This window comes from Dermacentor albipictus, chromosome 8, assembly GCF_038994185.2.
Source record: "Dermacentor albipictus isolate Rhodes 1998 colony chromosome 8, USDA_Dalb.pri_finalv2, whole genome shotgun sequence".
Classification (NCBI taxonomy): Eukaryota; Metazoa; Arthropoda; class Arachnida; order Ixodida; family Ixodidae; genus Dermacentor; species Dermacentor albipictus.
This window is the reverse complement of record NC_091828.1, coordinates 44,300,648-44,314,071: the sequence shown is the minus strand read 5'-3', so window position 1 is coordinate 44,314,071 and position 13,424 is coordinate 44,300,648. Positions and strand designations below refer to the sequence as shown.

The following is a 13,424-nucleotide window of genomic DNA, read 5'->3' as shown; positions in this document are numbered from 1 at the left end:
TATAAACAAAAAAAAGGGGGGGGGGCGAATGGAGGGGGGTTAACCGTTCAAATTCATTAATACAAAAAGAAAATTTCATTCGATCCCAATAGCATGACAAGGACAGCTGCAAGCAGAACACACGAGGATTGACATATCCGCCCAGTAATGCAAGCCTAAATTGATTCGGCAGAAAAAACATTCAAAAGAAAAGAAAAAGAAATAGAAATAGCAACAGTGAACTTGCAAAAATAATTATCAATGTTGGTCTTCATTGAGCTGGTGGCAAATGAGCCATTGCGTTCAAGGATAAAAAAAAAAGAAAACAGTTAAAGTTCGCTTAAAAATGATTAATTTCACTTGTGTTTACGGAATATGCCCCATGTGCAAACCCAATGAACAGGCAACAGTTCATTATGAATGTGAACAAAGGCGCCTACAGCACGAAGCAAATTTGAAGGAAAACTGATAGGCAAAACGGAAAGAACAGAATGCTTTGAAAATCCATCTGCCCATAAATTATATTAGCCAAGATGTGCTATCTGCAAGGACCGGTAAGCTAGACAAAATAAACTAGTGCAGAAACAACTAAGATCCAACTTAATGATGGTGCCAATCACCCTCCTTCAAAATTCTGCTAGACATCTCTCCAACTAAAATCGTGTATTACTATTGCTTCTACAAAAGTACAAAGGAAAGTATGCGTAGGAGGAAGTGTGTGCACTGTTATTGATCCAAAATTGTTTAGACATTAAATAATCCGGCGTTACGGTGAAAGGCACACATGATCACAGTTACAAAGAAAGAAGAAAAAAAAAGTGTCTAAAAGCAAAGGTTTAATAACAGAAACGGGACTTGTTAAGTAACAATCAACGACCCACGCAAATGAACATGAACAACAATGGTTTGAAAGATCGCTACAGATGACTTAGTCCAAAGCAATTGCGGGAAATTGCATTAAGCAAGAAAGAAAAAAGGCCCGCAAACACGCTGTTTGTTCAGCGTTTACACTTCCTTTGTCTTTCGGCAGACTGGAACCAGTGCATCAATGCCTTTTGACACTACGCATCAGACTAGCAACATTGGCATTCACGTCTTGCGCCGACGTAAGTGGGGAAAAAAAAATATAGCAAGGTTGAGTCAATTTCCACAGCACTTTATACCCGAGTACTTCACCATTCCATCGTGCATTCGGTGAGTTCAGAACAAGACAAGACTGGCCATCTTTAGACTGGACATTACACAAGCCTAAAATAAAAATGATGGAAGCGATCAAAGATGGCACCACTATCGAGCAAAGCAATGAGGTTAGTTAATGACCTTTACATTTGCGATGAGTGAAACAGTGGGAAGAGGAGGGGACAGTACAAACAAGGCAGCGAAGCCACCTGCTTTTAGTAATAAAAACAAGTTCTTTGTAGGAAATACCAGTTCACATCAGTCCCAAGCACTCACTATCGGCGCTTCGAGTTGGGGAAACTTCACTTGGCATCCTGACACCAGATGTTCAGAAGCCCAAATGTGCGCCCGACTGAACAGCCGATGGCGGTGGTGGGAATGATGGCCACTCTCCTTATGACGAGCTTCAGTGCAATTGCCAATGGCATCACAAGTAATCCAGTAATTTGTTGGCATTACCAAGTTGTACCGAGATGCTGAAGGGAAGAAGGCACTTGGATGTATGCGCAAAGTTCCAGTCACGAGGGGTCGTGCACGGTGCGGTGACTCCGGAAGTCCTCGGCAGACAGCACCTGCTGGCAGGTTGCGCACACAAGCAGTTGCACAGGTGACCCTTTGGGCAGTGCGCCAGACGCCGCCGCCTGCGCCCTCCGGTGTGCGTTGAACGTGGCCATGAGCTCCTGCTGCTTCCGAATGTCCGGCAGCAGGAACAACAGCTCAGGAAAGACGGCAATGAACTCCTTCTCGGAGCCAAACAGCTCGATGCAGCGGGCAAAGTACTCGTCGGCGGTCAGCACCCCCTGGCGAAACGAGCCTGACAGCGACTTGAACTTGGCAAAGAGGCCATCCTCAGAACGCTTGGCCAGGATCTGCTGCACGTCCTGGATCAAACTGAGATTCCGCTGCTGAAAGCCTGCTGGCGGCATGTACTGCGGCGGCACGGCGGGTGATGCAGGAGTTGTAGTCGTGGTTACGAGGGAGGACAGTGTCCCCATCGGTGCGTCGCACGCGCTGGGTCGCGCAAACCCGGGCGGGGGCTTGGGTTTGCCAAATCCCGGCGGAGGTGCCGCGGTAGCCGTTGGTCGTCCATTGAGGCAGGGAAAATCCGAAACCGTCAGCCTCGGCGGCCGTTCGTCGGAGTCTGAAGTGTCGCCGTCAGACACCAGTTCGGGGGTAGGCGTGGGAGGTGCCTGGATAGTGGTCCCTTTCCTTGCTGCTGCAATGAGTTGGAGTAGGTTGTTTGTGGGAGCAGCGGTGGATGGCGCTGTTGATTCAGTACACGTCTCAGATGGCTGTTTGCGTGTGACTGTCAACGATGCCTTGGCAGTGCTGTCCGTGCTGTTGTTGTTGATTTCAGCTGCCGGTGGGGGCTGCGATGACTCTGTTTGTTTAGTCTCCTCCCCCTTTTTCTTTTTCTTTGTTTTTGCCAACTTCCCCGTGTTCCAAGGCGGTTCTGATTGCGGTGGAGGTGTTGGTGAGGACGAGATTGAAATCCGGGCAATGCTGCGCGTTGCCAGCGTCGGAAAGTCCTCCTCGAGCGCCATTTTTGATGAGGCCTTGGAGGCCGGCTTGTTTGCCCTGGCTGGCTCAGGTGCAGGTCGCGCCGTCACCACCACCGAAGCCATCGGCAGCGGTGGTTTCACCGAGCCACGGTCTCCTGATGCCTGTGCCAACCAGTTCGCTACGGATTTCCCTCCAGTACCATTGTTGTTTGCATCCTTCTGCTGCTGCTTCTGTTGTTGTTGCTGCTGCTGCGGCTGCTGTTTTGTGACCGACCCTCGACCCGGCGGTATTCCGTTGGCCTGGCCTTTGGCTTGTGCCTTGGCTGCCTTGCGAAGCGACACCATGGCTGTTGTTTGCGGCATAGCTGGCACCTGCTGCGTCGCGGAAGAGGATGACGGGTTGAGCGAAGGAAACTCGTCGACACTGTTGACGTTGACCTTGTCCGGTTTCCTGGGTGGGTATGACGAAGCTGCCATCGGAAACGGGTCAACGGGCGCCTTGTGCCCAGACGATGTAGATGTAGATGATGCTGGTGCGGCCCCGTCACTGCCCAGCTGCGGGAACTCCTTCTCGCAGCGATAATCGACTGGTGGCTGCAATTCCCACGTCATGTTCAGGTTCTGTGGCCCCTGTGATCGCGACTGCACACCCTGCAGATTCCGTGCCATCTGTTCATCCCTGCAGAAAGAAAAAGGTAGCTGAGTGGAAGAATTTTTAGAAGGACTCAAAGAACCTCAGTAAGTCGCTCTCCATAGTGGTAAAGCACTATTTAAGGATTCTATACGCACTTCTCTCGCAAAAAAAGAAAAAGAGGTTGGTTGTTAGCAAAAAAAATGAACAGCAAAACTTCAACTTGTAACTTTCATGACCAAACTGCAGCGGTGTTGTGTCAGAGGGACATCACGTATGTTGCAGCTTTTCTGCATGTCCATGACCATGCCTGAGAAAGCAGTGACTATCAACACTGGTGAAAAGAACCGAGGTTGGCCTAATAAAAGGCGTCAAGAAAATGCACAGGCCAATTCAGTCACCGAGTCAACGCAGTTGAGCAGAAATACGATATTTTGATATGTAGCTGGCACCTCTTCGAAACCGAAAGTAAGGGTCTGCCTAGCCACCAAGTCCATCGAGTCGGAGCCGACCGATTCCATCCAAAGTGCCGCACAAGCCAATTTGAGCCGCTAACTAGAGAAGGACTGCACTTACAACAGTCTGTTGTGCGAGTTCTGCGAGTCTAGGTTTGTTCCTTTAAGTGTTAAATTGTGACACGGTCTTAGGCAACTTGTTCGACTGCTATCACAAATTTTTATTATCAATCAAGCAGCTTCAAATGGCCCCCAACTCCGCCTTTGATGTCTTCGTTGAAGAGGGCAGCAATTAAGTGAGGGAACTGCCACACAATGACTGTTGTGAAAAAACACAGGATCATGTCGCTACGAGAGCACGGTCAGCCACTGTTTAAGATGCCAGGGATGGAGATTTGGTGCTATTTGGAGACCGCACCCTATTTATTTGTACCGATCGCTATGACAATGGTCAAAATATAGACTGAACGGTTTGCATGCAGGCATACGTGCAGGCATGCGGCAATGCACTGGACATCGTTTCTGGCTGCTTGTAGAATAGACATTTTTTTTCTCGCAAATTTGATATTTGGGACTCCGTTTATTCTGACATTTAAGCAGTCCCCGTCCATTCTGAACTATCAGTCAGCGACTGTATTGCACATGATATTTTTTAAAGCATGATATTTAAAGGGGCTATCTTTTGTTCGGTCTGTTTCTCAGAATAATTTTCCGTTTTCCTGGAAGTTCAAATTAACGAGGTTCCTTTGTACATTGGTTCAACAGAGAAGGCAGTGTTGTGTGGCTCTGGGTGAATTATTTGGCAGGTTCGAAAAAAAGTCAGTAGGCGATTGTAAAGAAATTTTCACTGTTAGGCTTGCGCTGGCTATGATCCGCATCAACGGCAATGCAACTGACTCACCACAAGCGAAAGTCATGACTTTACAAGTTGTCAAACTTATGTTCGTCACTTTTGCATCCTCAGAAAATTACAAATAGCGAAATTCAAACTGAAGTGAATATTAAACAGCATATTATTCAATCAAACACAGTAAAACCCCTTTAGTACTTGCTTCAGATGACCACAGCAAAAATAAACTATGGTTCAAGAAAACGCAACAACAATTGTAGCAGCACTACAGATGAGACAAGAAGCTAGTCTCCCGTAAAACTTTATCTGAAGTTGAATAGAAATGCAACACCTTACTGAAAATTGTCAAACTTGAAACTATTGAAACAAACTTCAAGACAAGCAAAGTCAAGCAAAGACATGCGGCGGGCAACACACATGCCAGCAATGGACAATGCTGGTGGTGTGCTGTTGCAGTTTCCAGGGTGTCTGCCAAGTTGACATTTTCAAACTCCCTGAGTTTTCCAGGTTTCCCCTTAGCGACAAAAAATTTTATTTTATGTCAAGACAGGCTGACACCACGTCGCCCGATGCCGTCACTCAAGTAAGGAATTTGAAAGCTAAAGAAACAACTTAATCCAGTTTGAATAGGAAGGAGTAGTGTTTATTTTGTTCAAAAGAAAAAAATTGAAGGGAGGGGATAGTAAAATGCACAGCAAATAAAAAAAAGATACAGCCCACTGTAAATTGAGTAGAACATTTTCAAATACAAATAAAAAGAGATGCATACAGAAGCAAATAATTTTGAAAATGATCTATTTCTACCAAGTGATAGCAAGATCATTAGTATTAGGCCCGTTGTCACAAGTTAGATTTTCTCAGCAGCTGGAAAGTCAACCACAACTGCCGTCACATACTCCCAGCCCGCGCACAATGCCTACGTTTTGTGTTTCATTACTTTCAAGATTTAATTTTGGTTTGGATGAGGGCCAACTGCGCATCTATGCATAAGCCAACACTTTGCTTTTTGAGCTCAAGCTCCTTAAAGGGCCCCTCACCAGGCCTGGCCATTTTGAGCTGACAAGCGCAGAGCATACAATGTGCGCAAATGATCGCGTTTGCAAAGAATTACGTCGCTATGCGCCATGAAAAGGTCTGAAATTTAAATCCGAATGCTGCTGTCTCTTTCCCTCGTGGTGACCATGCTCCAAGCCGGACTGAGACGTACTCGGGTCCCTGCATCTACGTAGTCGTGTCTGCAGTGCGACGTTGCTCGCGGTGACACGTGACTTCGAAAATTATTCAAGACGTCTGTTATTTGTGTGATCTGTTACTTGTATTGACAAATTGAAGTTTAGAGAAATAATAAAACACACAAACGGAATGTCTGCATGTCTTTTTTTGTTTTACTTCGCACCGAAGCAAGAGATGTACTTCCGCTTTGTCTGCTTGTTCCCACGGTCATGCAGTCACATGCGCAGGTACCGAAACTGTCATTTTCTTCCGTGTTCCATCGCGTGATCATGCTCTACGACCCACTTATTTTGCCTCAGTATTCGTGCAGCACTGAATTATACCACTAACCACGTGTCCTTGTGCACAGCGCGCAAATCGTGCACTGCACGAAACGAGACATCACAACAGCTCACGCACAATGGCATCAGTGGAAATGCGCAGTGCTGAAAAAAAAAAAAAAATGAAGGCGGGACTCGTGACGTTTGTGACACACAGTCCTCGAGGTCTGGTATGGGAGAATGCAGGGAAGGAGTTTCGCTTGCGGAGGCTAGACGGGGCGAGTGGAGAGAGTCTCTCGCTAGGCAGTGGAGCTCGCCTTCCGAAATCATGGGTTTGCAGCACTGAAATATTTCTATCTCGGCTATTAACAAGCTGTTTGGAAAAATTTTTGCAGCAGAATGCGCCCTAGAGGACACATAACAACTTCCAGCGTATAACCGAAATTTTCTATGGGGCCTGGCGAGGGGCCCTATAATGAAGAGGTGGCACAGTTCCTTTCCCGATCATTCCTCAATGCGATGGTCATTTCTGCTCTTGTCCTCATTTCGCCGTGCATTTGCCCTATGGACCATTTGAAGCATACTCTTGATCAGTTGTACAGTCAACATCCGATTTTTTGGACTTCCTAGGGGCGACGAATGCGTCCAACGAATCAAATTGGGCAGTCCAAAAAAATGAATGCATGTCTTTTACTGCCCTTAAAGGCTCATATGGTCACAGGCAAGCCAGAAAAAGCTCTGAAGGCCTGCCAGTACACTTATTTGGCATGTTGGTGCTTGTACTGTGACAGGGGACAGCAGTTGCACGCATGTATAATTATGGAATACATACTGTGTCCCATGACAATTGCCCCTTTCCACGCTTGTTAAGCTTCACATTGCTGTGATGAGGCCAAGCTGCCTTTCGGGAACTGGCATTATGCAATGCGCCATGCTTTCTAAGCCAATCATGAGGATTATAAGCGTAGTCAGTGCCATTACTGACAGCGGCGAATTCTTTCAATGAAAAACACGGTGCCTAAAGATAAGAACCTTAATAGCGAATGCCGAAGCAGCTAAATCTCGTGTTGCCGCAGAGGTGGCTATGGCTTCCAGCGGGTCTGCGTGCGGGAGAGCTGGTTTGAGGCAGCAAGATAATCAAAACGGCGGTGTTAGCTTTGAGTAATGCCGTTTCGGACCTGTGGTCACAACAAAAAGTCAAGAAAATTGGACAGCGAAGGGTTCCTTGCATCTGATACAGACGTTCTTATATATTGACTCCATGGGGCACGTGGCAGTGCATCGAAGCCATCCGTATTATCGGGCATTTCCCAAAAACCGGGCGTCCGGAAAATCAGTCGACGACTGTACATTGGCAATTCCTCCAGCCGACGAAGCAGCATCAAAGACGATTCGTTACGATTCATCTCTTTTACTCGAGCCAGCACCAGCAGTAGGGCGACTTTCATTCCCTTTCAATAAAATGACAGCCAATTTTCCCTGATTGAAGCGCAAATTCCCAGAGAATTCCTGGTTTTTCCCATTGGTAGCCGCCCCGAGTTTCTGGTTTAACGGGCGAACTAGCCATGGAGCACCACGTAACCGAATGCGCACACGACACGCATAGAGCCGCTACTAGGCTGCAGGTGACACACTCTGCCAGAGGAGTCCATGGCGAGTCCATCAGTGTCACATCAACTAGGAAGCCAAACGAGACTGGCATTTCAGAGTGCATAGCCGGGAAAGCGTAACAAAGAAGAACATATCAATTAGGTTTTACTGTATTAGAAGATATTGAATATTCACACAAGCTAATTTTTTTCTCTCCCCAATTGAGAGCAGATTAATAGATAGGCAGCATGTTTTATATAACAGAAAAGGATACAATGCTATTGAATGGAAGGGTGACATGCTGTGCAAAATTACTGGAACAATTGCTTGCAAAGTGTTGGGAATTTGCAAAAATTATGATAATCATGTGTCCTTGCAGGGACCAGCAAAAACGTCAATACTGTGTCTACAAAACGATTGAATCTTGAGGAACGACTGGCATTGATTATCCCAGCGTAGTTTAACGATTTCTTGTCCGTACTTTTTTTTTTAATGAAGCGAAAATTTTATATTATGTGCATCTATAAGAAAGACGGTATGAAATTCCTGCTAGAGTTATTGGCAATGAACTGAAAGTTGCTTTTCCTCCTGAACTGCCAAAACTAGACGTGTTGTAATCAGAATGTGGTTCTTCAGGCATTCCCAATTCATAAACATAATGCAGTGAAGTATAGACTAAGATTATTATTCTGATAGCAACTATATGGACACTCAAGGCAAATTTCCACAAGCATCGCCGCCGCCCTGATGTTCCGTATAAAGTTTAAGTCCTATAAGGTTGTGGCGGCACATCATATGCCGTAGGTGCAAGCGAAAGGTTGCAAGGGTAATCCGAGAAGGATGGCAATACGGTGTGTGTCTTCGCATGCTCCCTCGGGCCGAAGGCGAGGAGGGTGAGCGCGTGACGTGCTTGTTAATTCAGCTAGTGAGCAAATGTTTACAGTAGCTTATGCAGCTGATAAAACAACTAACCTTACTTTGCATAGCTGTCTAATGATTTGCTACCGCAAGCAATGCTTTGCCTTTTGGACCAAACAATGACTTTCGTGAAGACTATTTTTGTAGCCATCCAAGGCAGGTGCCATGCATTAGGCAGTGGGCTCCAAAGACCCAGCACAGAGGCCTAAACTCGGCTCAGTGCGACTCAAACATTTGTGAAATGCCAGGGACAGTCACTTTTACCTGCCAGTACAAAGTCAACAAATTACGTAATTTAGCATTGCCAACATTCACATTTGTGAAGATAGCTTTGTTGGTTATTTTTCTGGATGTTGAATATTTGCTGCAGAAAACTAAGACTCCCACAGGAATCGTTGGCCCAACCAAGTTTCAGTGCCTGGCTGTACATTGACCAGAGTCCCAGAGCTCGCCGAAAATACACGCCAGCGCACCAGGATACCAAAGCATACCTGCTCGTGTCTGGTGGTGGGCCTCTCCCTGACCGTGGTTGTCGCAGTGGGCGTCGTCCGTGGCTCCCAGAGTCATCGTAGTAGCCGCTGGATGCTGCACGCCAGGCCATAACAGGGTCATGTTAAAGAAACACAAAAGAGAAACATTGAATCCGTTTAGATTGATAAAATGTTCATCATGGTAGTAGTACTCAGAGCAACAGAGTTAAATACAGACAAGAAAAAGAAGATGACAAAAGTGCTGACTGAACTAAAATTATTTGAAAAAAAAAAATGAAAGGCATATATACATACACATATGAGTCAAACAGTAGCGGCACATGTGCAAAAGAGAGCTGACCATCTCTTGGCAGCTAGATAATGAAAGCCTATATGCAGTAGTGTAATAGAAGGACAGTTTATGCAATGGTCTCTTAGTTTCATATGGTAGGTGTCGGATATCTCTCTGGCAAGCCAATGTATGTGCATACTTGATGACCGCCTTCTTGAGATGAGGCAAACAGCCACACAATAAAGTATTCTTTCAGAACTCTACTTTTGTTCATTTTGCGGTAATAGATTGGTCATTAGAAGAGAAAGAAGGTCAAAGTTTCACTTTCAGAATTTTGTGCCGAAACTCCAGGCGCAGTATGCCACGAATCTTCAAAGTATCTTTTCTCATTCGGGCCGTTGTGGTTTGGTAAAAGTTGCCGAGAACTTCCCAAGCTAAGCCTTCGACTCTTTTAGAACACAATCTATAGTCCTGCCAAACCAATAATGATTTAACTATGCCTGAGCAGACGCGGTCGAAATTCATCACACGACAGCAAGCTGGTGCGGGAACTGCGACCTGCTTTTCGTTCTTGCATCTTTTCAGGCAGTGTGTTCTTGCAGTAAAAGTGGATTTTCGGTATTGTAGAAAGGAGATTTAATAAAATAATTTTTCTCTATAGACAATTTTATTGGTGGGGGGAAACGTAGCCTAGAGCCAGCATGCTGTGCAGCTCTCATCCTCATTAAAGAAGTATCATTGAAGTTCCAAAGAAGTTCCAAGAAGATAAAAGTTGCCATTGCAGAAAGTAGTTTGTTTTTCAGCTCTCTCAAGTTGGTGAGGTGCCCTTGCACAAACACCACTCGAGACCTAAGAGTGTGCGTACTCTTTCAACGTGTCGCGTGCATCTGGTTGATCGTGCCATATTCGCAGCCACTGCCACCATGTTGTTTTATCGAGTACTCCATGTTCACGGCCCCGAAGGTCGAGTTATCTTAAAGTTCTTTATCTTGTAAAGCTTGATCCACAGGTGCTAGGTACACAATGCTTAGGAATTTTAGGAGCACTAAAGCTAGCAAAAGGTGTTTCCTCGGAGTTCAGCCAGTTACCTGGGTTTGGATGTATGCTGGTGCAGCACACCGCATGGCACACAGAAACACCTTTGATTGTTGTCACCTGAGTGATAATTTAATAGAGTTCAAGGCTAGATATACATTAGCACATTGCATGTATCAATGTTCAGTCTTGACTCGCCTCCTATTTTGATGGCAGGCAGTGCTGTAGCAATGCCTCTAGGCCTGTTGCCATTCAATATTGCGACTATTTTGAAGCTCGAAGTTTAGTAATGACATGCTAAGGAGTTTCCCAATCGCAAGAACACGGGACCTCTCAGAAAAATGCGAAAACCCCTTGTCAACAGCACATTCGCTATACACCCACCAGAGAAATCCCACATACCAGCATGGCGCTGGACGATAGACAGTGCTGTGATCCCAAAATGGCAGCATCCTCGATAAAATGGCCTATGGTGTCTCATTATTCGCCTCTGATTTGTAAGGGTGTATGTTATCTGACTTTATTAAAAACTGCCTGCCAAACGTGCCCTTTTGGCAACACATGTACCCTGTAAACACGTTATCTGAGTAGCTGCCGTTCACCTCCTGCTTGGTCCGCGAGCCTCATGAATCACTGAGCCATTGGCAGTGGCCCCTTGAGGCCATCGGGTGTTTCACTTTAAAAGTGAAGCAGATCTACACTTGATGGAGCACTGATGGAAATTTTTTTTTACAGACTGTGGTCTAGAAAATACAACGCACCCTATAAGTTCAAAAGAAAAAGAAAGCAAGCAGGACTCACAGTGGGAGTTGGCCCTCGGTGTGACAGCAAACTCGAGGTCAAGGGTGCGTGCCTGCTTGGCCTGGGCCTTGGTGAGCGAACGGTTGTGCTGCTGGGCGCGGTGAGCCTTGAGGTCGATCTCGCTGCGGAAGGCGGCCGTGAACGTCTCGTTGCGGCAGTCCCCCTCCTCGCACAGGAAGTGCTCTTCTCGGAAGTGCGCCCGCAGGTATTCGTAGTTGCTGAAAACCACGAGAAAAAGGTCGCTCAGGCATACCACGAACAGAGCACCGAGGGAGGAATCAGTAAGTTGCACTTGTGCCACAGGGACAACATTTGTGCCATTAAAGGGGCCCTGAAACATTTGCTAACTAAACATGGAATGGCCTCCTTATCAAAGGGCATCGTCTCCCGAATTATCCTGCTATAAGATTTTTAACATGGAAGTGTTTTATGGCAGGATCCACGATCAACTTCCTGTAACGGATGTGACATCAGCGTAAATACATAAAACATGCTATCTCTCGACAGTCACTAATTACATTGTTTTGCGCTAAACAAAGTAATTATGGAGTCGCACCAACTAGCCCACCAATGCATTGTGATGAACTGTCATCGGTCCTGTCAGGGTCAAATTAACAGAAGTCAACAGTACTATAGTATCGAGTAGTATAGATATAACCTCGATATAACGAACTTCAATATAACAACATTATTGATGTAACAAAGTAGTTCATTTTTTTATAACTTTTTGTTCATAAAACATCATGTACATTGAACCTCAATGTAATGATGGGGTTGCATACGATTTCATTACAACGAAATTTCATCCCCACCACAAAGGAATACTGAGACAAATGGAAACTTCTGCAGGTGCAGATGGTAATTGCATGCAGCTGCTAGCGAACGCACTTCTAAAATAATGCACTGCACAAGAGAGAGCGACCACCAAAACAGAGCAGCATGTTCTGTATAATGTCCAAGTGCGATAAGATCCTATCACACCTCACGCGCTATATGCTTTGGGTGCAAGTGAAAACATGTGAGAGTGAGCCATCGGGTGTCTACCAAGCTGACGTTTACAAATTCCCTGAGCTTTTCATGTTTTCCCTGAGTGTACTTACAAAATTCCTTGAGTGACATAGATCTTTGTTTTGTGTCAAGACAGGCTGAAAAAATGTCGCCCCATGCTGTCACTCTCTAGTAAGTACGTTAAAAATTTAACAAAAAACGACTTAGTCCAGTTTGAACAAGTAAGGAGTAGTGTTTATTTTATTCAAAAAGAAAACAGAAAACAGAGGTTAGTAAAATGCACAGCGAATCAAATATCTTCGAAAAAAATGGTAAAGCCCATTGCAAATCGAGCTGTACATTTTCAAATACGAATAAAAAGAGATGCATACAGAAGCAAACATTTTTTAATATGAGCTATTTCTATCAACTGATAGCAAGCTCACTGGTATGAGGCCCAAATTTTATCGCAAGTGAGATTCTCTCTCAGCAGCTGGAAAGTCAACCTCAACTTTCCTGATATACTCTCAGCCTGCGCACAATGCCTCAGTGTTGCGTTTCACTGCTTTAAAGAGTCTATTTTGGTTTAAATGAGGGACACCGGCATCTCGGCGTCAGCTAACACTTTGGTTTTTGAGCTCAAGCTCCTTCAAAGAAGCGGCAGCACACTTCCTTTCTCGTTCATTCCTCAATGCGTCGGTCCTTTCTGTTCTCGTCCTCCTTACGGTGCGCGTTCGCCCCACGGACCATTCGAAGCATCCTCTAGGTCAGTTGTACAGTCAACGTCCGATTTTTCGGACTTCCTAAGGGCCGCGAAAACGTTTGAAAAAATCGGGCAGTTCGAAAAAAAATGAATGCATGTCTTTTACTGCCCTCAAAGGTTCAAATCGCCACAGGCACATCCAAAAAAGCTCTGAAGGCCTGCCAGCATGCTTATTATGCATATGGGTGCTCGTAATGGGACAGGAGATGGTGGGTGCACGCGTATATAATTAATGAAAAAATACTGGGTGCCGTGACAATTGCCCCTTCCCGCACTTGTTAAGCTTCACCACAATACTTTGCGTACGAATCACCGCGTACCCTTGCTGTATTGAAGCGAAGCTTACTTTTGGAAAAATGGCATAATTCAAAGCGTCATGGTTTCTGAGCTTCGAAGACATTGGCAACGATTACAAAGGCTGAGTTGGTGCCTCTGCTAACAACAGCGAATTGCTAGCAATAGCGTATGTCGAAGTAGGT

The 13,424-nt window shown here is 45.5% G+C and overlaps 1 protein-coding gene across 1 annotated transcript in view; it reads right to left on the bottom strand.

Annotated features, from left to right (window-relative positions):
- Positions 1-798: 798 nt before the first annotated feature.
- The window catches only part of LOC139048748 (E3 ubiquitin-protein ligase ZNF598-like), a 31,272-nt gene continuing 18,646 nt past the window's right edge, over positions 799-13,424 (bottom strand). Inside the window, exons 4-6 of the mRNA XM_070523307.1 lie at positions 11,196-11,413; positions 9,089-9,182; positions 799-3,339 (exon numbers count right to left, since the gene is read on the bottom strand). Of these exons, the coding sequence (XP_070379408.1) occupies positions 1,677-3,339; positions 9,089-9,182; positions 11,196-11,413 (1,975 nt within the window). The 3' untranslated portion in view covers positions 799-1,676. The remainder of the gene's footprint in view (positions 3,340-9,088; positions 9,183-11,195; positions 11,414-13,424) is intronic.